Source organism: Acipenser ruthenus, chromosome 9 (genome assembly GCF_902713425.1).
Source record: "Acipenser ruthenus chromosome 9, fAciRut3.2 maternal haplotype, whole genome shotgun sequence".
Lineage (NCBI taxonomy): Eukaryota > Metazoa > Chordata > Actinopteri > Acipenseriformes > Acipenseridae > Acipenser > Acipenser ruthenus.
In genome coordinates, this window is record NC_081197.1 from 6,188,132 (window position 1) to 6,212,660 (window position 24,529).

Consider the following 24,529-nt stretch of genomic DNA (forward strand, 5'->3'; position numbering starts at 1 on the left):
TCAAGGAGGCCGGGCTACCTTTTTTGTAAACAGTGTGCGGTCACGCTGTTAAAGGCACAGTAACACATTTTAGACAGGAAACCCATACAGTAGTACATTATTTAAAGTATTATAAAATGGACCAGTCCAGTAGGTTTGAGCCCTGCAGACCTATGCTTGAATTAAGCGGTGAAGTTGATGTCAGTATCACTAATTAACCCATTTGTTATTTGCAAAACTTTGATAGACCCGTCAAAACGAACAACATCTGAGCATTTTAAAATCATGATGGTACCATCCACCTGTCATTTTTTTTTTATTTACCCCTACCGGTAAGTCTCTCCAGGCCTATATGAAAGATTTAAAAACAGCATGACCAATATAGCTATACCTGTATTACAAAATAATGCAAACCAATTACTGATGACATAATAAATTAAGAAAATAAATACATAAATAAAGAATAATATCTTTATTTTTATATAGCGCCGTTCATAGTGGATGACCATCACAAAGCGCTAATTGATGTTTTATTTCCATTTTCCAAACCCAGTGCATCCAGGCTAAGACTGGCTGTGGGATTAGTGCCTGACTCTGGTGTTTAAAAATATCTGGGATAAAGCCTTGGCTGTCATTCAGGGTTTAATAGGCCACAGAACAGTATACTGAGCGAAAACAGTGTCAGATATTCCAGACAGTAGGTGTACGATCCTGAATATTCAAAATAAAAAATACCTATATTGAATAATAATTACATAGCAGCATTATATCTGTGAAATATACCTGAACATATTTAAATGAATTGTATAAATATATAATACAGTGTGGATTTACTGCAGTAGTTTAATAAATAGCTGAGTTTTTTTTTTTAGATTTTCCATTACTAACACACAGTTGCGGAGGGGCCATTTCTAAAAACAAAAAAACAAAACAAACAAAAAAAAAATCCTCACTTCAGAAATTTAGCTTACATTTAACTTGCCTTTGTATGGCTCACCCTTCTATTTTATAGAAAGTATCTCATTCAGTATGGGGTCGGATTAGTACTGACACAATTGTGACACCTTGTGGACAGTTTGTGCAACTTTTTGTATTATTATTTCAGGCCAAGGGATGAGCAATAAAAAAATAAACAAAGGCTGAATTATGAGTGAATTAGAGTGCAGAGGTTCCATGTGGTTGGAACTGAAAACATATAGGATGGGGAGAGCCCCTACTGCTTGGAGGACCACGTTCTAGTGGCCTGGGTAGACTCGGCTTTCCAAGGGGCAGAAAGGTCTCGGACCTGGAAACAGAAAGAGATTAGACAGGGCTGGCACCAGGCTCTCAGCCCCAAAGGGACTGTTAGCCCAGAAGGGACCTGTGAATAAGAAGACAGTTAGAGGCCAGCGCATGAGCTGTGAAAGTACAGGTGTGGCCGGGGGTCCCCTCTGACTTCCCATGAGAGCCTCTGCCATACTGGCAGATGGGCGGCACGGCCTGAACCTGAGGCAGGGGGAGTGAGATTTACTGCCCCACCCCCCCAGAGGGAGCCCAGTGCATTTGCTTTGCGGTATAGAAGGAAGTGGAGAAGTAGGAAAAGACAAACTTAAGACGAAACCCGGGAGTTGTGATCAAGCCTTTGTAGGAGAGTATAGATTGACAGGTGAGATAGCCAAACAGAGTTCCTGCTGGTCAGGAATAAAAGATGGGATTCAGGTGTGAGGCGGACCTTTCGCCTGGAACTGCTCGCATTGACTTGGCCAGAGTGTGTGGGAAAGGCTGCATCGAAGCAGAATTGAGGTAAGGATAGGAATCATAGAGGGAAAGAGGCCCTCTCCTGTGGCCCCCGAATTATACCTTAAGGCTGACACTTTAAAAAAAAAAACTATCTGTAAAATATTGATGCTGAGAGATAACTTAATATTAACATGATACACTGCTCACTTACTTAATGTCCTTCAATTGAGTTTCATCCCTAACACATTAGCAACTCTCAATGAAACAAAAGGCTGGTATAGTAAGACCACAAGTGAAATAAACAGATACAGGTAAATAAATAACCCAAGTTATCAACCGAATCATTGGCTGCATGGACTGCCCTGTGCTTGCTTAATGAATAAGAAAAACACTGCTCAGTGAAAATAACACTGAGGTCCCTTCACAGTATGTTTAACACCCAAACCAATAATTATCCCTTTTCACGACAGTTGCTTGTTTGTCTGTATAGTTGAATTCAAACTGCTGTGCACCTTTGAAAAAGTAGATAAAACCTGGAAGGAAGACAAAAATAACTTTCGAATGATGTGAAGAGATTTGTACCGTGCAGAGGGATTGCACAGTCCAGTACAAACGGGTCCTGTGTGACCCTGTGTCAGTGCAGCTTCCTGTTGTTTCAGTGTTGTCTTGAGGGTGGAATTATTCCTCGAGAAGAATGTTAGCCATGTTAAGCTGTTAATGCAATAACACAATAACACCTCTGAAGTGCACTTTGGAAATTGGGCCATACTGGTACTTAAATTAATGTCTTCCATCTTAATGTTAGAAATGGATAAGCAGTGGCCGTTTTGCACCTTAATTTGTATTTAATGTATTTTTCTTTTTGTGCTGATTTCCAGTTTTCAATGCTTTAGTTTAGTAAATAATAGTGATAAAATGTATTTCTAATAGTACAGGGGGTTCTTTTTTTTTTTAATAAATAAGCTTCAGTTGTTGGGTGTTATTCCCATCTTGATGTAGTTTGTATTCACTCGGCTTTGACTATACTTTACTACTTTGCTATGCTTTTACCACGGTTTACTGCTGTAAGCTTTCTTAAAGGACATTCCATTTTAGGAGTCTTTTCAGAAGTAACACTGTTAAAAAAAGGACATTAGTAAGTCTGGTTAAAAATAACGAAATCGAAGACAGCAGAGAACCATACAAAACACACACAATAGTATACTGTATTAATAGGTAAGAAAATTCATATTATGAAAATGTAGATGGTATGAAGTATCCCGTTAAGCAGCATAAAACATATGCCACATAGAACCATTTGTATTAGACAGTAAGAAGGTTGATACATTATAAACCTGTGTTTAAAGTAACAGTTTGGTCCTTTAGACACTCAAGTTCCTACACATCGCAGCAGACCAAGGTAATGTTTGTCAGTATAGCTTTATTTAATGTAACAAGGCATGTTTTAAAAGACACATTTCTACAAATATATTTCAGGAAGTGTAAATGGGCCTCAATTTGGTGCAGAAAGAAAAATAGGTCACTTAAAAAACTCACTGTGACTGAGCTGTGTAAACACTATGTAGCTAACCCCATGCCCCCTTGCTGATCTGATTTTATTTTCATCCACTGTCCATTGATATTTCCTGTTCAGCAGGACATGCTGGCTAAACCACTTCATGATAAAGATTTCCCTGTATGTAATGGGACACCTTCCTTTTCCATTACACAGAAAGACTACAGCCCAAAGGACTAAAGACTAAAGACCAAAGGAAAGGAAACTGAAACAGCAGATGTACCCGTACAAAATACCACACTAAAGTCATTCCATAAGCCCTGTATTTCTAGTACCTATATGGTCATAGGGTGCTTAAAACACCCATGTTCACCACAGAGCAGAGATGGAGTAGATTAGACACAACTGCTTTTACTCCCTTTGAACACAAACTTCTTAGGTGCACTGCACTGCTGCTGAAGCTTAACGACTGCCTGAAGGAAACCCTTTGGGTGACTGAAACCGCTGCACAGCCTCTTTCAGGGGTCATCTGAGGAAAAGAGTCGAAGGTTCAGGTTATCAAACAGAACATTCAGCAGGCCTCATTAAATAAGGGAGAATTCAAAGATTCTGGGGAGCAATTGTAGAAGCAGAAGCAAATGTAGAAGAGGGGCCAAACCGAAGTCAGTTTTCCAACATGCAAAAGGGCCACTTCAAAGTGTAACCGAGTGGACTTTAAGGTGAAGTATGTAGTTCTTAAAATCAGTTGGCGGATGCAAAAATCATGACTTAATTTTTTTTTTTTAAACTTTTCAAACTCCTCCCAAGTTGTTCTGCAGGGGTGCCGGGATGCTGAGGCGATATTTAACTCTGTGCCATTCATCTGTCCCAGTTTTATTAAAGAAGGATAGTCCACGTCATGTGTGCAGTCAAACCTGCTCAGTACGTGGATGGGGGACCTCCATGGAAAATCAGGAGCTGCAGAAAGTGGACATTAAAGCTGCTTGTGGACATTAAAGGGCCAATTGCCCTCTTTCAAAGGACAGCAGGGATGTTAACCCTACCACTACAGGTTCATTCAATTCTGGTCTGGTTAAATGACCTCCCCCAGCTAATTCTCCGAAAACAATGCTTGGAAACAAGATGTGAATCATCTTGAAATACATAAATGAGTATGTTCATAATTGGGCAAAGAAAACATTCAGGGACTGTAACTGGTGTGGGCTGACAGGGTGGTCTAAAGCATGCTTCAAAGTGGAGATAATGTATTGGAAAATGTTCAACAGCACAATGATGAGTAAAAGAGTGAGAGGGTAGGAGACAAAATATGTTTAGTAGTATTAAGGGCCAGATGTCATCTTTTAGCTTTTTTTTTTTTTTTTTTTTTAAACCAACGTTTTGCTTTATATTGGGGCACCAATTATTTTGCCACATTTTACAAAACAAGACAAATCCTCTTTAAAAAAAAAAAAAAAAAAAAAAAGTAACAAGTGTTAAGTACAAAATATAACATTTACTTAATCTGAGTCACAGAAGTATAAATATAATCTTCTGAAGAATATGATTCATTTATCAAAACATACTTTACAAATCTTTACAAAGCACACACGGTACAATCTGTACATTTGAATACATTAATCGAGTGCTGAGGCATCTGCTAGTGCATTCATAATAGTCCAGGAAGTAGTCGTTTTTTTTGTTTGTTTGTTTGTTTTTTATAAATACATTAAACCAGAGGCAAAATTATTTCTTTTAAGGAAAGTAAAACCAAAAAAAAAAGTTTGGTCCAAGTGAAAATGATTTTCTAGACACAGGCTAATAAAGAACAGGATATCTGAGAGGAAGAAGAACTTGTTTAAGGCCATGTTCATATCATAGACACGGCTTCATGTCATCTGCATTAGTGTTCTGCTTAACTGCAGGATGCTCAAGATGAAAACTAGGCGGGATTGTCACTGTACTGAAGCCAGCACAAGCAACTAATTACAGTAGGAGCGTGTGCTAAAGGAAACAAACTAAATCCGGACTCATTCATAAATGATTTCAGTAAGTGCTATGCAGTCCTATGCATTGAGCAGTATGTCAGTTACTGATGAATACAGAAACAGAAACACATTAGTAACCTGCACACTGTCAATGTCCTGTCTCTCTAATCCAGTAGGGTTGTGAAAGGGGGAGCAAATTAATTTTTGGTGCGTTTCAAAATCAGCCTTTTTCATTTACAGGATATATAATATACTACCACTGTTTCCCAGTATTGTAGCCAATGTCCATAAAAATCCCCCCCCTCCCCCCCTCTTTTTTTAAATCTAAAAACCAATGACGGTACATACGTTTGTTAAAAGAGTTAAATACAATATAAAAAAAAAATACAAAAAAGTATATACATTTATACCACACACATTATCAATTGGCAATAAGAACCTGCTGTGAATTCTACAGTTCACTTGCTACATTACGTTCAGCACGTACACTTGTTTACAGTGACCTGTCCTTTAAGAATGACTCCCCAAAATTTCATCCAGGTTAATGTCTTTCATCCAGTCATCGTTCCCTGAGCCCGACTTCAACAGGGAGTCTATGAAGTCAGAATCGCTGTTGATTCCTGGCACAGTGTTGTCTCCTTGCTGAAGGAAATCGAATGTTAAATCACTGCTGTGACTGTTCCCTTGGTAGCCTCGAGAGTTCTGGCTGGCCGCTGTGAAGGTGCCCGAGTTTACTGGCGCTATCGGGGTGAGTTGATTCATACTGGCCATGGTGGGCAGAGCTGGCATTCTGGGCTGGCTAGGCCTTGGGGCGAGCCCTCTGGCTGCAGCCACTGCCTGCCCGCTAATGGTCTGATCCATTGAGTTGAGAGGGTGCATAGAGATGTCTGATGCTATCTGGTTTGGCGGGGCCATGGCCCTCTGTGGAAAGTGATGATTGGTCATGTCAGGCTGCACTGGCTGATGGGGCTGTAGTGTGTTTGGGAACCTCCTCCCTCCCATTGGAGGAGCAGCAGTTTGTTTGGACCCCTGAGGAGGCCAGTTTGACCCCACCATGCTGGAATTGGTCATCATATTTGGCAGTCTCTGTCCTGTCATACCTGGTGCTTCTTGTTTCAATGTCGGTCTCATATGCTGGGTGTTGGACACTGGTCCAGACCTAAAGGAGGTCATGCTGTTGCCAAGGTTGGTGGGCCCTGGGAACCTGGAGTTATTTTGGTCCATTCCTATCTGGTTTTGGTTTCCATGCTGCTGGAGCTGGGTGACGGTGGCAGGGACAGTGTAGTCTCCCTGCTGGGGGTCAGGACCACTCCCATACATCCTGTCGTTGGGGACGGGTGGCATTTTGGTGCCCTGCCCAGGGGGAAGGTGGCAGGGGTTGGTTTGCAGACCTCCCTGATTCAAAACAGTGTTTGGCAAGGGCTGGTTAGAGTTCATGCCCATAGCGAGTCCTCCCCCTGAAGAAAATGAAGAAGAAATATGTTAATGTGTTTGTGATTTGTGAAAGCATTTCAAATACAGTGTAACGTAGGCTCTATACGGCTTCTTTTCATGTAGCTAAGCCTCCTACAAGGCTGAGGTTTAATGGCCGAAACTGATATTTTTTTTAACATACTGTTTTCTGAATTGCTATAATACATGTAATAATAAGACAGCCAATATTAAAAGCAGAAAAAAAAGATCTGGCAGATGTTAACGAAATATCATAGTAATAATCAGCTTACATTGATCATTATTTATCAAGATTTCAGATAATTCAGAAACATGATCAATTCTGATCTATGTCAATGAGCTAAATATCATAAAATTAATTTACTATGATCAATCATGATTAAATCATAATCATTTTAAACAGATAAGTTCCCAAACCATTACAAGAAAAGCTCCACCAACTCAGGTCTCAGAAATGACTTCAGCTTCAGCAGACAGATAGAACATACAACTGCCAATTAAATTCATATAACACTTGTGTCATAACTCATCATTCAGTTTTTGCGCTGATGTCATAAAATGTTTTTGCATTGATGTCATGAAATGTTTTTGCGCTGATGTCATGAAATGTTTTTGCACTGATGTCATGAAATGTTTTTGTGCTGATGTCATGAAAGGTATTTGCGCTGATGTCATGAAATGTTTTTGCACTGATGTCATGAAACCCCTCAGAGAAGCCCTCCAACAGAGAGCTACATTTATGTGCATACAGAAAAGACTGAAAGCATATTGCATTGGAAATAAACAAGCTTTAGGTTTTACAATTATTATGCAATACATTTGAAGGTTAATGCCTTTGTTTGACAATGGTTAAACGTTTAGCCCCAATTCTAAACGTTTAACACTTGTTTAACTGTAATCTATTAGCACCTCAAGCTGGACTGACTGATTAGAATAGACTAACTTACCTGCATACTGGTTCGGCTGCTGTGCCCCGACCATGTTTCTCTGTGGCTGTTTGTAGTCTGGAGGAGGCCTGGTCAAATGCCGGTTTAATTGATCCTGCGCACTCATTTTGTCCTACAAAAGACAAGGAAAAAAAGTTATCTAAAAAGTCCAGAGATTTACGAGCTGACTGAGATTGTATTTTTGAGAAGCTGAACTATAGTGATATTTTTTGGCAGTGAAAAATGCTTTGCAGCCTGTTACTATCCCATGGGGCCATTTCTGTCCCACTGGCCGTTTCTATGTTGATTTTTATTTCCCAGCGATGTAAAGTAGTCGAAAAATAAATAAATAAAAGCGCCAAGCTTTTCTTAAATTGTACCTTTTTCTCCAAAGGTTAAGATGCCTTTGTGTTTATTCATATCATTAAAACATGGCCAAGGGTCAAATGTACATGTGACTTTACAGAGGCTGACTTTTGGTAGGTACAGTATGTGCTCTGTCAGTGGGTACAGTAGGTACAGTATGTGCTCACAGTCAGCGGGTACAGTAGGTACAGTATGTGTTCTCACAGAGTCAGTGGGTACAGTAGGTACAGTATGTGCTCTCACAGTCAGTGGGTACAGTAGGTACAGTATGTGCTCTCACCGGGTCAGCCATGATCTGCTGCTGTAAAGCCAGCTGCATCTGCAAGGCCTGGGTCTTTCCCATCAACTTCTGCTGGGTCTGGGCAGAGTTGCTCAGGAAGCTGTTTCCTGCAGGAGGACGGGGGCTGGGAACCATGGGCGGCTGATTCTGAAAAAAATGAATTAATAAATAGGTGAATCCAGTAAAGATCACCTGTGTAGAAGGTACAGCTATGGCCAAAAGTTTTGCATTACCCTATAGAATTAACAAATGTTGCTTCACAGTCGAATTAAACCTGCTGAATAATGTCACGTTAATACAGTGCCCAAAAAATGTGGCAGAGAAATGTCTCATTTTTAAATAGACAGCACCTGTAATGGGGATCGTATCAGATCAATATTACAGTGCACCACAAAAAAAGACAGACATTCTTCAGCTGAGGACCAACCAAACCCTTTTCTGAAAAATGAACACCTTTGACACAGTCTTTAGAGTAGTACACAAAGCAAGTAACAACGGTCAGCATAGAAGTATACAATCTTTAGATTTGTTTGTTTGTGTAGACTCTGTACATTACTGTGCAAATCTATGACATACACATATTTATACATATATGAAAGGAAAATAACCCTACATCATGAAAAGTCTAATTATTTGCTCTGCCAATAATCTTCCACTAGAGGGCACTATTATAATATACATTAAAGACATTTCTTCACGCCATGGCATGTTGTAAATCACCTGTCCTCAAAATATAATGCACACGGCTGCATTTGAAAAATAATTTCTTCAGCTCATAAAACTATACATTGAAATTAAGAAAGTAAGGGATTAGTGGATAGCAGGTGTGCAAGCAAGCAACACCTATACAGTACTGTCTTTTAATTTGGTGTATTTTTTTCAAATATATTTTTCTCGTGTTAATTAAGCTTTTGAGCTGTTTCAACTGTTTACTAAGCATACTAACAAATTCACAGTTAAACAGCAGACTGGTATACTGTGTCACACTGCCTCACGCAGTCCTTCATTTCTGGTGGTCTCATGATTGGCAGACCCCAGGTCATGATCCCTGACATCAGTGGACTGTATTTCTTTAAAACCAGCTCTTCTGAACACCACGTTCCTGACTGGAATTTGCAGGAGGAAAAAAAGAAGCACAAGGGCAGAAGAGCCAGCACATATTTTCCACTCGACAAATGAATACCCTTTAATAGGTTCTGTAAATGAATGGAAAAACAAAATGCCCTTGAACATATCTGAAAGGCTCTTAAGAATTAGGTTCAGTGAAGATTACTGCTTTTCAACTAGCAGTGACTCGCAACCTCAGAAGTTCATCTACAGCTCCTTGTTCCAGACTTGGCTGGGGAGGACAGACTAGCGTAAGGCCGTGGTAAGTCCTGACCCCATCTATGATTACAAGCTAGCAGTCAGTAACCAAAGGCATGCCTTGTCCAGGCAGGCCATCCACGCCTAGATTTTCTTTGCCAACCTCTTTAGAAAGTGTTGCCTTCCTTCACAGCACAAAAGCTTAGAAAGCTTACAGGTACAGTGCCTCATATACAGGCTGATTTGTTTCTGGTACTGTCACAAGGATGGCTTGTGGTAATGTCAGACCAGGAAGAGACACACACTAATACTGCAACTGAAGCGCCGATGTGTGTATGTATTTTAAATCAAAGGTTTAAACAAACACTTCCAAACAAAAAGGCACAATGGCCAAAACAAATAGACAAACATAGCTAACAAGTATCGTCTGGTTTAAAGCCAGCACGAGTAGCAATTATTTTTTAGTTCTTTAGTTCTCTTTACCTCACGTTCTCTCCTCTGAACACCCACCCCGAGTGAGAGAGTCATGCCTCTTATGCAGCTGTGCCGGGACTCGATCGCTTCTTAATCATTCAATCGAGTTCAGACACAGTCTGCATGTGAAATCTTGGGCAGGGAAGGTAATTAACCCTTCCCTGCCGACTTTAAACACCCCAAATACATACATATTAAATAATAACACCTAACGAAACACAAAATACGCAGAGGCGGGGTGTACCCCACCACGGGTACATACAGTATTTGACCTCTACAGCAAAAAGATTGTCCTCACGTTGTTATCAGGAATATGTGTGAATCTGTGGATTCTGCAGACGTATATAAAACTCTAAAGTGTCACAAACATACCGTACAGCCATTTCCAATACTGTTAAGATGACCAGAGAATCAAACAATTATCTATGTTTACTTAGGCAGCAGACGAGAGCTAGTGAGACACATACAACAGTTTTCGAGTTATAGCTCTCCACTATTTACATGGGGGCCACAGCTTAGTAGAGGTTACCAACAATTATTACTAATAATAATATTCCAAGGCACAAAGGCATGGTGGACGTTGGTAGTAATGTATATGGACACATTTATAATGGTATGTTCAAGGGCAGTATAGGCTGATTTGGTGACTCCAGTCCACACACACTAAAGCATGTTGTGTGACCTCTTGGTACAAGGCCAGGGCCTGGGATTGTAGAGGTATTGCCATTTTCTATGTGGGTAACATTTTGTCTAAATGTCACTCTTTTAAAGGCTTCCTGTCAGCAACTTTCATGCGTTTCCTGAAGCCAATTGCATCACGCGTGTGCTAAAGGTGAGGCAAGATAGGCAGGCATTCTGAGCAGTAAAAGATCTCAGTGAATGGGTTCTAATCACAGCAATCGTTAGTGGAAACAGACTGCTAGAAAGTGAGCTTGAAATAATGCAACATGCTTCAAAGCCAATCACTGAGATCTTATCCTGAAACACACGAATGGGTGCTGACAGGAAGCTGTTAAAAAGTGACGTCTCAAGAGTTACACTACAACAAAATGTTAGGCAGGAACAATAGGAAGCTCTAATATTGGGCCCTATTCACAACTGTTTACGAACTGTTTTTTGAAGAGCGTTTATAAGCAAAATGAGATTAGACTTTTAGTCCTTTTTAAAACACTTGAAAAGGGTTTCATGAGCTGCAGATGTTATATAATTAATCAATGTTGCTTTAAATAAACTTTCTTGCCTCTGGTTACACCTGTTAATGAAAGAAAAAAATACAGGGGCTCCCGAGTGGCGCATCCAGTAAAGGCGCTCCTCGCAGGATGTGCCCTATAGCCTGGAGATCGCAGGTTCGAATCCAGGCTATGTCACAGCTGACCGTGACCGAGAGTTCCTAGGGGGCGGCGCACAATTGGCTGAGCGCTGCCCGGGTAGGGAGGGCTTAGGTCGGCAGGGGAATCCACGGCTCACCGCGCATCAGCGACCCCTGTGGCCGATAGGGCGCCTGTGGCTCTGCAGCGGAGCCGCCAGATCTGTGTTGTCCTCCGGCACTATAGGTCTGGTGGCATTGCTGTGGATCTGCAGTGCGAAAAATGACGGCTTGGAAGGAGCACGTTTCGGAGGACGCGTGTTCCAGCCTCCGTTTCCCGAGTCGGCGGTGGGGTTGCGAGCGGTGAGCCGGGGATACAGATAATAATTGGGCATTTTAAATTAGGGTGAAAACCGGGGTAAAAATAATTGGCGCCGACTAAATTAAAAAAAAAAAAAAAAAAAGAAAAAAAAAAAAGAAAGAAAAAAATACAATTCATTACGGTAGCATAGCATGGACAACTGGTTGTCCATAACACACTGTAGATTGTGTGCTTGTGCGGTGTAGATATATTCTACATAAAAAAGCCGAAGGAGGTAAATGCTTCTGTCTCTGGTTTAAAACCTGCTCAGCAATTCCATATTTTGTTGTTGTTGTTTCTAACCAGACCCAGGCCTTCTGGGGAAAGAGTGATCACCCCTGCCAATCTCGTAGCAACAGACACATGAACTGTGCCTCATTACCAGGCTTGTCTGACAGCCTTCAAGGAGAACAAAGGTTGACGTGACTAATCGTTAAGCTTGCACTTGCTCTGGTCTGCACGTGTTCCAGCAAGCTGGCAGCCTGGTAGCTGACTGGTACAGTATCTGTTAAAGACTTCTGCATTACTTCATTTTCAGAATCTAGAACCGAGCAGATATAATATCATACATTGTCTGACGCCAGCTACTGAAGATTTTTCAGCATCACTTTATGAGATGCGTCAGTCCTAATGGTTTAACCCACATATACACCATGACTGATTAAATAGGAACATTATTTTTAATCATGCCACATTAAAGTCATATCACTGAGGCATTTAAGGCAAAATGTTTGGCAACTTGATTTAGTGCTGTCTCAGAACTGATGATTGAGTGCTGAAAGGTCTGAATAACTGCAGCTTTGCTATTTATACTAAAAACAGGAAGAACAATATGCTTCCAGTACGTCTCACACAAAGGCTTTCTTAACACTGACAGAAGCATGAGTTGAAACCGTTGGTTTTGCGGGCCTCAGAATCTTTGATTGTGAGTTTAAAGCTAAGGTGGCTTGATTTATAAATGAAACCTGATGAAAACTAAAACAAATGCAGCATTATTATGTTAATGCTGCATGGTCTTACTCTAGGCTTCTAATGGTATGTAATGTTGAGGTGTCAATTTCAGTTCTTGACACCTTCTCCGAAAACAAATGTGAAGCGGCCAGTTGATTAAACAAGCAGTGAGGGCCAGAAGAAATGTTTGAGGGCTGGAGCTGGAGGCTCGGGGACTCACAGAAGTGGATTATGTATGGATTTGTGTGGTAGTTCATACAATTTAAACAATAAAAACTGTACTCATGTATTCTATGTTATTATAAAACGCCATTCAAAAATGATTTATAATCAGCTATGTTCATACATAGACACATGCAAAAATATAATCTGATGTCATGACACCTTCATTGGCTTCCTTTGTAACTGTAGCATATACACATTAAAGGGTCTTTTTCCACTTGTTTCAGTTCAGTAAAAAAAAAAAAACAGAACAGCAACTCAGACGCATAGCAGGAATTATAAACAAATATTTTTTAAAAGATAAAGAAACCGTAATTATGAGGAAAACAAAACTGTTTAAAATGAAGAACTTCCAACTTATTTAAATAAATTCATGTGTCTAAATCTCAGTTACTCTTTTGATGTATTTGGAATTGTTAATCCCACTGTTCTCTTTCTTACCTCTCTAGTGTATATATGAAAGCAATGAAAAGATACTGCATTCCTTCCAGTTTTGAAAAGGGTTTCATTGGGCTTTATTTGTAGTTTGGGATTTTGAATCTTGCGATTCTGCACTTTAAAACATATACAGAGTGATCATCACTTGCTATTTTAAGCAGCAGAATACATGACCAGTAATAAAGGCCATTCAAACCTTTCCAAACTCAGCTGAAGAGGCAAGCAAGTCTATCTTTTCATTGCTGTGAATTGGTGCCTGCTCCAGAATACAGGCTGGATTTGTTCACTGTGCTGTATCTGGGAGCCAGTGTGCCTGGGAGTCGTGCCAAGGCACTAGTGCTGCCCAATTACCTTATGCATTCTGGGATGTGTGCTTATCTTGTGACTTATCCATCTATAAAGGCGTCTGCTAAATAAACAAATAATAATAATAATAATAATAATAATAATAATAATAATAATAATAATAATAATAATAATAATAATAATAAACAATTGACCATTTAGATGGAAAGGCACACTTAGCCTTTTCTTCCTGATGCTGTGGACAGGTTTTTTTTTTTTTTTAATAAAATGAAGAATGCCATCCGTCAAGATGTGCACTTTGCAGTTATTAACGTTATCTAGATGACGGAAGCCCTTCTTGCAACTACCAGTGGTCATTTAGGAATTGAAAACAGTAATATTTAGGCTTCAGCTACTCTGCCCTTTATAACCCAGGTTTGTTGCTCCCCCTTAGGTGCCTCCACTTGACAAGTTTCATTGCTGTGGTGACTGTTTTAAATTTCATTGCTGTGGTGACTCTTATCATGGCAGCTTAACCTTATCAGTCAGTGTGGAAATAAACTACTTTCATTTATTACTCTCACTGTCTTTAATTTACTCATACTCAAAAACAGAGCCGAGTTTTCAGCCCTTCGTTCAAACTTCAAACCTTAATTTCTTGGTTAGTGTACTTTATCCTGGGCCCCCGCTCGACGATTGTAAAATAACAGTTAAATAACAACACATCCAGCAAAGGACGCAGTATGTAAGCAATGCCAATCAGTGTCTGACGACAGAAAACATTTCCCAGATCAAAATGGATTAGACAGCGTCTCTCTTAATTATTAAGAGCTATTACTTTGGGAACATATGCCTTACAGAGTAGCATAAAGAAAACAAAAAGCATGGTTCTTTCAAGAAGGAATTCCACAGCCTGAGAGAGTAGGAAAAGGGCTCTCTCTCAAGCCAGGGCTGGGGGGCCGTGTGGAAAATGCATGAGAAATAGGATTTACGGCAGGGGAAATTTTTAAACAGGGGTGTCTCCTGCTGTTAGATAATTAATACCTGGTCCCTGCAGCTATGGATGAAGACAGCCCTTTTGCTTTTAAACTCAATATTAAATAATCCATTTCTGTTTTTAATTTGGGAAGCAGCCCCGTTAGCCCAGAGTTAACTGATCATTACTGGAGGATCAAGACAGTTGTCTGCTTACTCAAGGTCCCTACATCTTTCACTTGTAGGTGCCTCTCGGCTGGCTTAATTTAGCAAAGCTCAAACTGTTCTGGACTCCAGCCCAGAGCTCTAACCACGAAGCCATTCAAAATCTACAGTCAACAGTTACAACGCAATATAATAACTTGCTATTGCTCTCAATGAAACAACCCCCAAATCCCTTCTCATTAACAGCGACCAGCAATTCAAATTCACAAGCCATACCACGTAAGGGAGTTTGCAGAAACAACTTAAATTGTGTTCAGTTTTTAAATGTGGGAGAATGAGATAGCACTTAAAATATCCATCCTCAAACATTTACCTTTAAACCCTGGGCATATTATTTCTGTCCAGCTGGTTTAGACAGAGTGATTTTTTTTGATCGTTGGGATTGAACCTTTCTAAAGAGGACGGATCCCACTCACTTGGTTTATTTTCCATCTGTGGTGGTCCGTTTTACCGAGAGGTGCGCGTCTGAATTCAAATACATGTCAACTCCTCCCTCCTTGGTAACACTGAATAGTCATAAAGCTATTTTCCATCCTTTTTTTCTTTTTTTTTGCTTGCTTGCTTGTTTTAAATGAATACCACATGTTCCTCAAAACCATAAAGGAGTAGTGTGATGTGATTTAGTCTCCCATCCACTCGTATTCGCACAGGCAGACAGTGGTGCCGGCCTCGCCCCCGACTCTCACACTAAACTTCCTCCGCGCTGGAGTCAGGATGTGGTCCCGGGGGAAGGCCTCGGCAGCTGAACTTGGCAGCGCAGCCAATTCCCAGGAAAGAAGCACATCGTTCACACTGTTGTTAAACAACATGGTAACATTCTCATGCAGCTCCCTCATTTCCTCTACCCATCGATCGACCCTCACAACAGAACACTGAATACGAGCTGAATATCCCATATAAAAATAACCTATAGAATTGTATTGTAGTGGAAAAGATGACCCCCCCCATCCAAAACCAGCCTATCACCATACTAAGATATTGACACAGCTGTTGTATACTTGTTTATGTACAATAGGAAAGTCTGTCTGTGGGGAAAAATCCAGATTCTGAAGAATCCCCAAATTGGTCAACCCACTTATTACACTGAACTTATTAGAGGCCATCGATCTAAAAAGAAGAAAAAAAAAGGTGATATTAATTCTGTTTTATTTATTTGATCATTAGAAGAAGAAAAATAGAGTGGCTATTTATCCTTATGGGTCTGCTTTTATCATATCCTTTCTTTATAATATAATTACAGTTATATTACTTAATGCATAGTCATATTTCTTAACTCTCGTTGGCACAAGTGCAATATTCTCGCTGGGCTCCCTTTTCTTCTGTTAATAATCTTTTGGTTCTTGTATTTTTCAATTGGCCAATGCTATAGATGAACAGTTGCTGCTGCTTCCTCATGTGTTGTAGATTAAGGTCGCTCCAATGGTAGAGCCAATCAGAACATGTCATCTAAAGCAAAAGCAGAATTATTTAAATAAGAAAGCTAGAGGTAAAAATATATATATATAATTTGAAAGTATTGATTAGCAACCTTTTAAGCTATAAAGTTTGTTGAATTGCAGCCCTCAGCTGGCTTGAACCCTAGACCTACAGTGAGGAACATCATGTTCATTTTGGAATCTCCCATTTCCCAGAGGTGCTCTAATTGCTTCTCGCATGACCCCAAGCATTGACCTTGCCCATTAGTCTCTTCACACATTTATTCTCTTAAGTGGAAAAGAAGTGTCTTGTATTACCTGTTTTGAATCGTAATAAAGAGTGCAGCAAACAGCTTAACCACTGCAAACCCACTTAACCCTTTATCAATACCTTAGCTTACTGTAGCCCGACAGGTTTCTGATGTTGTTTAGGTAGGTAGGAGATTTTACACTTTTTAAAAGTTAAACAGATTTCTGGCTTGCAGAGAATGTTTTCTGTTTTGGGTTTATGAATTTAAACTGTTGTGGGAGAACTTATCTGTAAAAATATTAGAAAAAAATTGATATGCATTTCAAAACATATTTGGGTAGGTTTTAAAACGACAGGTAGGAAGGGTCACAGCAAAAACATTATGTTTTTTCTTATTATTTTGCCCTTATTTGTTGTTATTCTTATTAGTTATTCTTATTAGTTAGTATTGTTATTCAATTGGTGTAGCCGAGTTTCACAGTGTTAAAGAGTAAACACAGACAATGGAAAGTTCCCCACACACTGTAGCACAGTAGTGCACTAAGAGCCCATGTGGTTAGACCTGAGGACTAAGAAATCCAGTTTAGGTAAAACTCTACAGGGTTTTAAGCTATTAGTCAAGCGAACGGTAAAAAGCATATGAAAGTAATGGATCAATACACACAAAAACCCAACAGCGGGTTATAAAAAGCTCCAATATGGATACATTTTTATAGGCATGTTCAGAGGATGTTGTGGGAGTTCTGAGCTCTTGAATATAATGTTACCGCTCCATTGGGGATCGTAGCACCATTTTGGGACCATTCTTTCCAAAGCATTACTAACTCTCTTAACTGTGGGAAGAAACTAAAGTGATGTTTGCGCTTTCCAAACCGCCGCATGTGTTTCATCCCAGCAGATGCAGAGTGGCAGTGTTGAACCCTGATCTCCCCATGCCTAAGTCAAGCAGGCATGGGCTTGTATAAACGCTGCTCTACCCTGCAGTGTAGCCAAGATGTCAACATCTCAAAACACTCCCAAATTGAATACAATACCACAGAAAGAATATGACCGCAGTAGTATAATACAGATGGCCAAAGCCATACACAGCACATTCCACTTACTGGTCACAATATGTGTTTGTATAAGCAGAAGAATTCAAGTTTCCAGCATCTGTACAGTCCTATTGAACAATAGCGATATTAAAACATTTAAAATTAAAAAGGGATGTTCCCTATCTTTCACATCATAAAAAAAAAATCACAGGATCAGCCTCCTGTAACAAGCAAAGCAGATTACTGTCATTTTCCACAACTTGTCCCTAGTGTCTATTGTAACAACCCCCAATTAGCAAATCCTGCTGTGCAAATATATGCTCCGATGATAAGTGACTGTGACAGGCAGACATTATAAGTGCTGCATGTTCATTTACCAAGCTTTGGCTATACACGTCGTTTTCAAAATGCTTTCGGAGATATGAATTATATATACATTTTTTTTTATAACAGCAAACCAAATTGCCAAAAGCTACAGTAGCTGCTGAACTGGTAATGCAGTAGATGCCACCACAGGGTGATTAGTTTGGGAGTGTGGTCTTCACAATGTATATTAATCAGCCAACAGCGCTTGTCTTTTCATATTACTTTGAGATACTTTAATTAGCCATCACTGGGATAAACCCAGTTCCTAAGTGACTTTTAAAATGCTGATTTGCTTTTTATTCTCAGGGCAAAAAACAGACTTTCTGTGTCATTAATAATGTTACAGTGCTTCTTCTCTCATTCAAAGGCATTAATGCTGGAGTGAATCATTTTTATTACACGCAAAACAAAAATGCATTCTTCGTCCTATCTTGATTCAGTTTTTTAGGTTCTCAGGCCATTCTGAATTATACGGTGCTGAGACATTTCAAGCCACTCCTTGTATACAATTTGTGCCACTAAGGATGTTCTCTGCAAAAGGTAAATCTTCAGATAAAAACGCACAGGATGCAGTATTATGAAATAAGTCTTTGTGAGCTTGCATACTCACAGCATGTGTAACAGGGTGGAGGCTGGGTGCAAACCGGCAACCGTGCACACCACAAGCGAGTGTCTTAACCACTATACAAAAGAGCCAGGCTGGTCTGCATTCGTGGTTATAGAGCTTTTTAACCTCATCTCATCTCGATGACGGTACACAATCCGTAATGTCAGTGTATCACAAAACACTAACCGTATATCTTGTTGTAATAAATGCCTGTGCAACATTTAATGAATCGGGTGTGTAATTGCTCTGAAAATGTGACATTTGTAAGAAAAAATTATAAGAAAACAAATTCTAACATACATTTGATAAGTCAGATTGTTAAATCAGTACTACCTGTCTGGGCTGGACCATTTTGTAATGTTGCCCCGACATCTGCTGGTTCAACTGCATCTTCTGTTGCAACCCTTTAGTCTGCAGGGCCATGGTGACGCTCGGGAGCCGAGGCAGAGTCTGGTTTTGGAAATGGGGAGGGTGGTGCGGTTGGGCCTGAATGGGAGTTTGTTGTTGCTGCTGTTGTTGCTGCTGCTGCTGCTGTTGCTGTGTGTAGTGCAAAACAGTTGACTTGTTCTGTGAGCCCAACATTGGGGGCATCTGTTGGCTACTGGGCTTGTGGCTGAAATGAGACAAGGGCTTGGTATTGAGGACTTTGATATCTATGTGGTTGGAGTTGCTGCTGGTGCCTGGCTTGAAGAGGCAGTCGTTCATTCCTTTGGCTTGGCTGCTGCTCATGGGTGTCAGGATGGCATTTTGGGGGCTGATCCTCTGTGGGCAGTGGGAAGCAGGGCCTGTATTCTTCTCTTGCCCAAAGGTTCCTGAATGTGCAGGTAGAGTGGATGACCATTTGGCTGCTGCTGCTGCCTGGTTCTGCTGCTGCTGGTGGTGGTGGTGATGCAGCATTGCTGTTGGCTGTTGGTTGGCGGCCATCTGTTTCAACTGCTCAGCGTGGGAGACTTCTGGCCAGTTGGCTATGGATCTTCCTGCGATTGAAGCCCCTTGTGACCCTTGGCTCTGATTTTGAGGTGCAGAAGTCACCGGAGAAGATGATAAGGTACTGGTTGAAATTGAGAATGCCGGCCCAGCTGATGCAGGCCGAAGTTGGGGCGAGCCACCAGTGCCTTGACTGTAACCAGGCGAGTATTCTGTCTTGATGACCATCTTTTCCAGCTGGGAGGATGGCTTTGCCATGCAACTTTGGCTCGGTCGCCCAAGATCCAAGTTGAAGGGGTCATCCTGCTTTATGGTACAGTTTAGCATCTTCTCAAACTCCAGATCGCACAGCGGGACAGACTTGGAGAGCTCATCAAGCAGGTCCTGCAGATCGGGATCAATCTGACTGCCAGGCTCGTCTTTGAAATCAAAGACCATCATGCTGTTGTCAGTGGATGCTTGGCCACATGAATGCACTTCCCCAGGTTCCTTTTTCATCTCCTTGAGCGTTAAGCTGAACAGATCACTCCCAATGGGGTGGGACGACATATTATTGTCTTTTCTGTGGAGGCTGTGGCCCATCGATGCAGCACCCTGAATGGGCTGTGACTGTCCATTGGTGAACGTGCATCCACTGTGTCCCATGATAGGATTTCCATCCAACCGCGCCCTCTTAAAATCTGTGCCGAAAGCAGCACTGGAAATTCCATTTGCTTTTGGATTGTATCCTGGTGTTGGATTTCTTTCTAGCTTTCTCCTCAATGAACCCTCGAGCTATAAAAAAAAAAAGATAAAAAAAGTGTGAAATTTCCATGATCTATGAGGCAAAAACATTAGACTTTCGACTGTACATTGCCCTGACAAGACATTCTCTATCCTCAATGGCAAATCCAGTGATACTACAACAGGTTCTATAAAAAAGGGCGTGGTGGAACAAAGACAATGGCATGAGTCATTGCTAGAATAGTGTTACATTTTCTCATTTTGGCATACAGTACCAATGGTTACACTACAACACAATTCTTATCCCAGTCACTGTTAGTATACCCTCCCAGCTAAACTTCTGAACTGAAGCCTGTGGAATACAAGTCCCACTCTTGGTGTTAACATAGCATACATACTTCTCACAAACATATCTTCTTGTACTCAATTTGTAGTCCTTCCTGTACGTGTAGAGGCATGAAGTAATTAAAGATTGAAACTGTGATTTACTGTGAAATTCTGTACTTGAAAGCAGATCTAAAATTAGCCGTCAAACTAAAAAAGAACCCTCCCAGGCCTGTAGCAGAAGATATACTCGATATATTTTATACTGGAAAATTCCTAATCATTATCTGTGTCCTGAACTGTGGTACCTATATTAATACAGTCGCAGCCTGGGCTTAATGAATCCAAAATAAATTTCTCTTTGTAGCGATTGTGGTTTCTCATTACTTTCAGTGTGGTGCCTCCATCCTGGGTACCAAAAACTAACCTCTTAAAATAGAAATTAGTTTCACACACTTGATATGATAGCATCATCCTGTTGCATAATAAAGCATTGTTGTGGGTGTGAGACGATTTGACTGCTGTCAAACCTATAAACCTACAGTATGCATCTATTACAGTTGTGAATAGCTATTATTAGGGTGTATGCAGTACTTGCCTTTGCTTTGAAACAGTGCCAACCCAGACTGCATTATCAGTTTGTATAAATTGTCACTTCTCAAATCGAGCGGCAACAACATTTTTACATTTTTAAAACATGCAACGGTATCATGACAAAGGATTTCGCTACTGCCTTATTATAACACTGTGACAAATGCACTGTTCTTCACTAATTCAGTTTCTTACAGTTTTACTGTGTATAAATTACGAGCTGGCAGTAGAATGGTATCCCAGTGGTATTTTTCAACCACTTCTTGAGGGCCGACCAAAGCAATAAAGAGGGATGTGACGTGTATTTTCTTTAAATGGCTCTCCATTCATTTCCTCCACCTTGAGGCAGGTTTGCCGTGGCACTCATTGCTCTTATTCATTAAAAGTGTAACTCGCTTGAACTCATTTTTTGTTCTTCCCACAGGTATTTCCTGATGAAGGCCAGTATCAAGTTTAACATGTTTATTCTGCTCCTGTGCTGTTTTTTTATACTTGTACCCAGATAGCTCTAATTTAAAAAATAAAACTTCACTTCCCACAACACATGCACAAATAAAATAAACAAATAACACAACATCAGATCAAATTAGTAGCAAATGTCGTCAGCCTCTGTTACCATTAATTGCTGCCCTGAGGAATTCCTTTCACTAACACTCTGCATGTAGAACTCAGTCCTTGAACGTCTTCCAGTGCCCATTATTAACAGGCTTGGGAAACAGAAAAATAAACCCTTTAGCAGAGCACAGTCGGATACAACGTTATAAAACTCTCATTGCATACTGTAGCTGCTCCAAGCGTGTTTCACAAACATGAACACATTCTGCTTCGTATTAATTCCTGCCACATTTCTTTATTTGAAACATCACATCAAAATGTATGGAAAACATAAATATATGGGATAAAGCACTATACAATGAATGACATAACATTTAGCATTGTGCTGTAGCTAAAAACACTTTGAGGAGTACTTAGTGTACAGAGGATAAGAACTACACACAAGCAGAGTACCATCCTTTCTTAAAGTACTACAAAGAAAACCATGTCATATGAATTCTGCCTGCTCCCTGCAAACAATACTAAAGACACTTTTCACCCATGATGTGTTCCCGTAGAGACACAGGGATACATTCACGACCACTAGCCATGGCTTTGGGGTTATTTGGAACCAGATAATTACTTTCTAATGATACATCTGGCTTGTTTGGTTAATTAAGGTCAGCCGTCTGGGGTTTAAGAAACTTGTCCTCAGATTCTCAGTGGGATCTTGTTTTGGAGACATGAGGCTCCGTTAATAAATGTCTGGGGTTAAACTAAAGGTCAGTTATCAAAGTGGTATGCTTGCTACGGTTTTATTTTCCTGCACATACAGTACACTGGTTTCCTGTTGAGCACAGTATTGAATTATTATTATTATTATTATTATTATTATTATTATTATTATTATTATTATTATTATTATTATTATTATTATTATTATTGTCATGCGTGAATTTAAATTCCTGTTGGTGCAGTGTTGTGGAATCCTTGGTCATACAGAACATTCTCACATTGTAGAATTTTTTTTTTTTTTAATGAATATCTGTGTTCCAGCCATCATGCAAGTACTTCATAAGTCCCACTTTTTGAAACGTAAAGTTTGAAGGTTCGCGCGTCTGTGAAGTTTGTAAAGTTTCCAGGTTTGAACCCTAACGCATGGAACAATGTATAACTCAAGGCAGTGTGCACTGTACTTGCACTGCTACCTTAAGTTATGAATTAAACATCTAAGTCTAATATGATAATATTTTGGAGGAGGGGGTTTTAATGGGAAGACCAGTACATTCATTCTTATTCCAATGAGGTCTCAGCACAGTACAGTATATTATATTAGCTGGTCTATTGTTCCCACATCAAAAGACTAAATAAATAACATCAAAGACATGTAAAGCATTTTCTCTGTTCATCTCAGTTGGATGTACGATGGGTTCTGTGATAGAAATACTAAAGACAATCCTGGATACAATTTGCCATGATACCTTCAGTGAAGCTACGTCTACAGTAAATACCTTCATTTGGTTCATGTTTAACTTTACATCACTGTGATACATATATGACCAATAAACTGCAGAGAACATAACTAATAACCATAAGCATGTATTACAATGCACTGTGATGGGCAGTAACATGTACTGATACATCGAGAATGCATGGTCAATTACAGTGCAAGTTTAAAAATAATATTCTAAATTGAGCTGGTCCTTTTTGTTTAAAATTCATAACGTGATGTTTCTTATTTACAACACTAATTAATCTTCTCATGCCAAAGGATTAGATGTGTCATACCCTGAAGCATCCTACTGACCCAGACCTGCTGTAACAATAAAGCTGTACATTCCAGTAAGCCCAGAACCCACAGTGAGCTATTGAAATGAAAAGACAGCTTCATCTCGCAGATTCTCAAGACTAATCGACATGGAACCTGAATACAGGCTTCCGTATTAACGTTTAATGACCTAGGAAACGCTGTGCCCTCTGAAGACAGAGTGCTGCTCAGTACCATTGAGAGACACCTTCCTAAATGACGTCCAGCAAATGAGTCAAAAGAAAGGCCTGCCAAGGAAAAGAGATTCAAAATCTTCACAAAACAAAGTCCCCAACACTACGGTTCATTCACACACACACACGTTTATACATATGTATTAGCAACCACATGAAAAACAGTATTAACAATTATTTCAAAATGATATTTCTCTTACAGAACAAAAGTTGACTTGAGGTATGGAAAAAGCACAGCAAATATTGTAATAAATCTGAGTGAAATGATGGTAAAGAGCTGTTCAGCTATGACTAATGCACAGTATTAGCCTGGCAATAGGATGACAAATTACTAAATTACAGTGCTAATTTAAGGTGGAAAACTTTTAAATATGAAGTCTCCATTTCCTGTTCCCTGAATCCTCTGACAATTTGAATGTTTTCACATAGCAAATATTTCACCGATAAAGGAAAACCAGCATAAATCAGTGATAACTTACTGCAGTATATTGTAAATGTGTATTGCCATCTGTTACATGCCCAACCAGGCTTGTTCCATAAAAGGGTCTATGCAAAATGCCTAGGGAAACAGGTATTCCATTTGACATCTGGGATAAAATATACTGCACTATTCGTTATACATAACTTTTCTTATGCAGCTCTTTTGTGCATATAAAAACAATAGCGTAGTATAACAATCAGCCACCAGATGGCACCAAATAAAAACCAAGAGAATAAAAGGTAAGCAGTGATGCATTAAAGGGGGGAGTCATTTAGCCACAATATTCAGATTGCTTTTTAAAAACCTTTACAGGCAGTCTCAAAAACAGAGACAAATGATTTAATGGGAGAGGAGACTGTACCACTCCCTTAAGCCCTACTGTAAGCCTTTCTATCAACATTCACCCAAAAAGAAAGCCCATGTACAATGCACTATATAGTCACTGTTAGAACATTTTGAATAGGCTGATTAAATTATTTCAGCTGATGCGAGGCGAGCTATGGTGACATAACTTGCTGTTTTATGGGTCATCTATCGACCTCACACCGCTGAA

At 39.9% G+C, this 24,529-nt stretch overlaps 1 protein-coding gene across 1 annotated transcript in view; it reads right to left on the reverse strand.

The window, feature by feature from the left end:
• Positions 1 to 3,100: 3,100 nt before the first annotated feature.
• LOC131738037 (mastermind-like protein 2) overlaps positions 3,101 to 24,529 on the reverse strand; it is a 70,387-nt gene continuing 48,958 nt past the window's right edge. Inside the window, exons 2-5 of the mRNA XM_059030968.1 lie at positions 18,729 to 20,096; positions 8,182 to 8,328; positions 7,557 to 7,668; positions 3,101 to 6,614 (exon numbers count right to left, since the gene is read on the reverse strand). Of these exons, the coding sequence (XP_058886951.1) occupies positions 5,668 to 6,614; positions 7,557 to 7,668; positions 8,182 to 8,328; positions 18,729 to 20,096 (2,574 nt within the window). The 3' untranslated portion in view covers positions 3,101 to 5,667. The remainder of the gene's footprint in view (positions 6,615 to 7,556; positions 7,669 to 8,181; positions 8,329 to 18,728; positions 20,097 to 24,529) is intronic.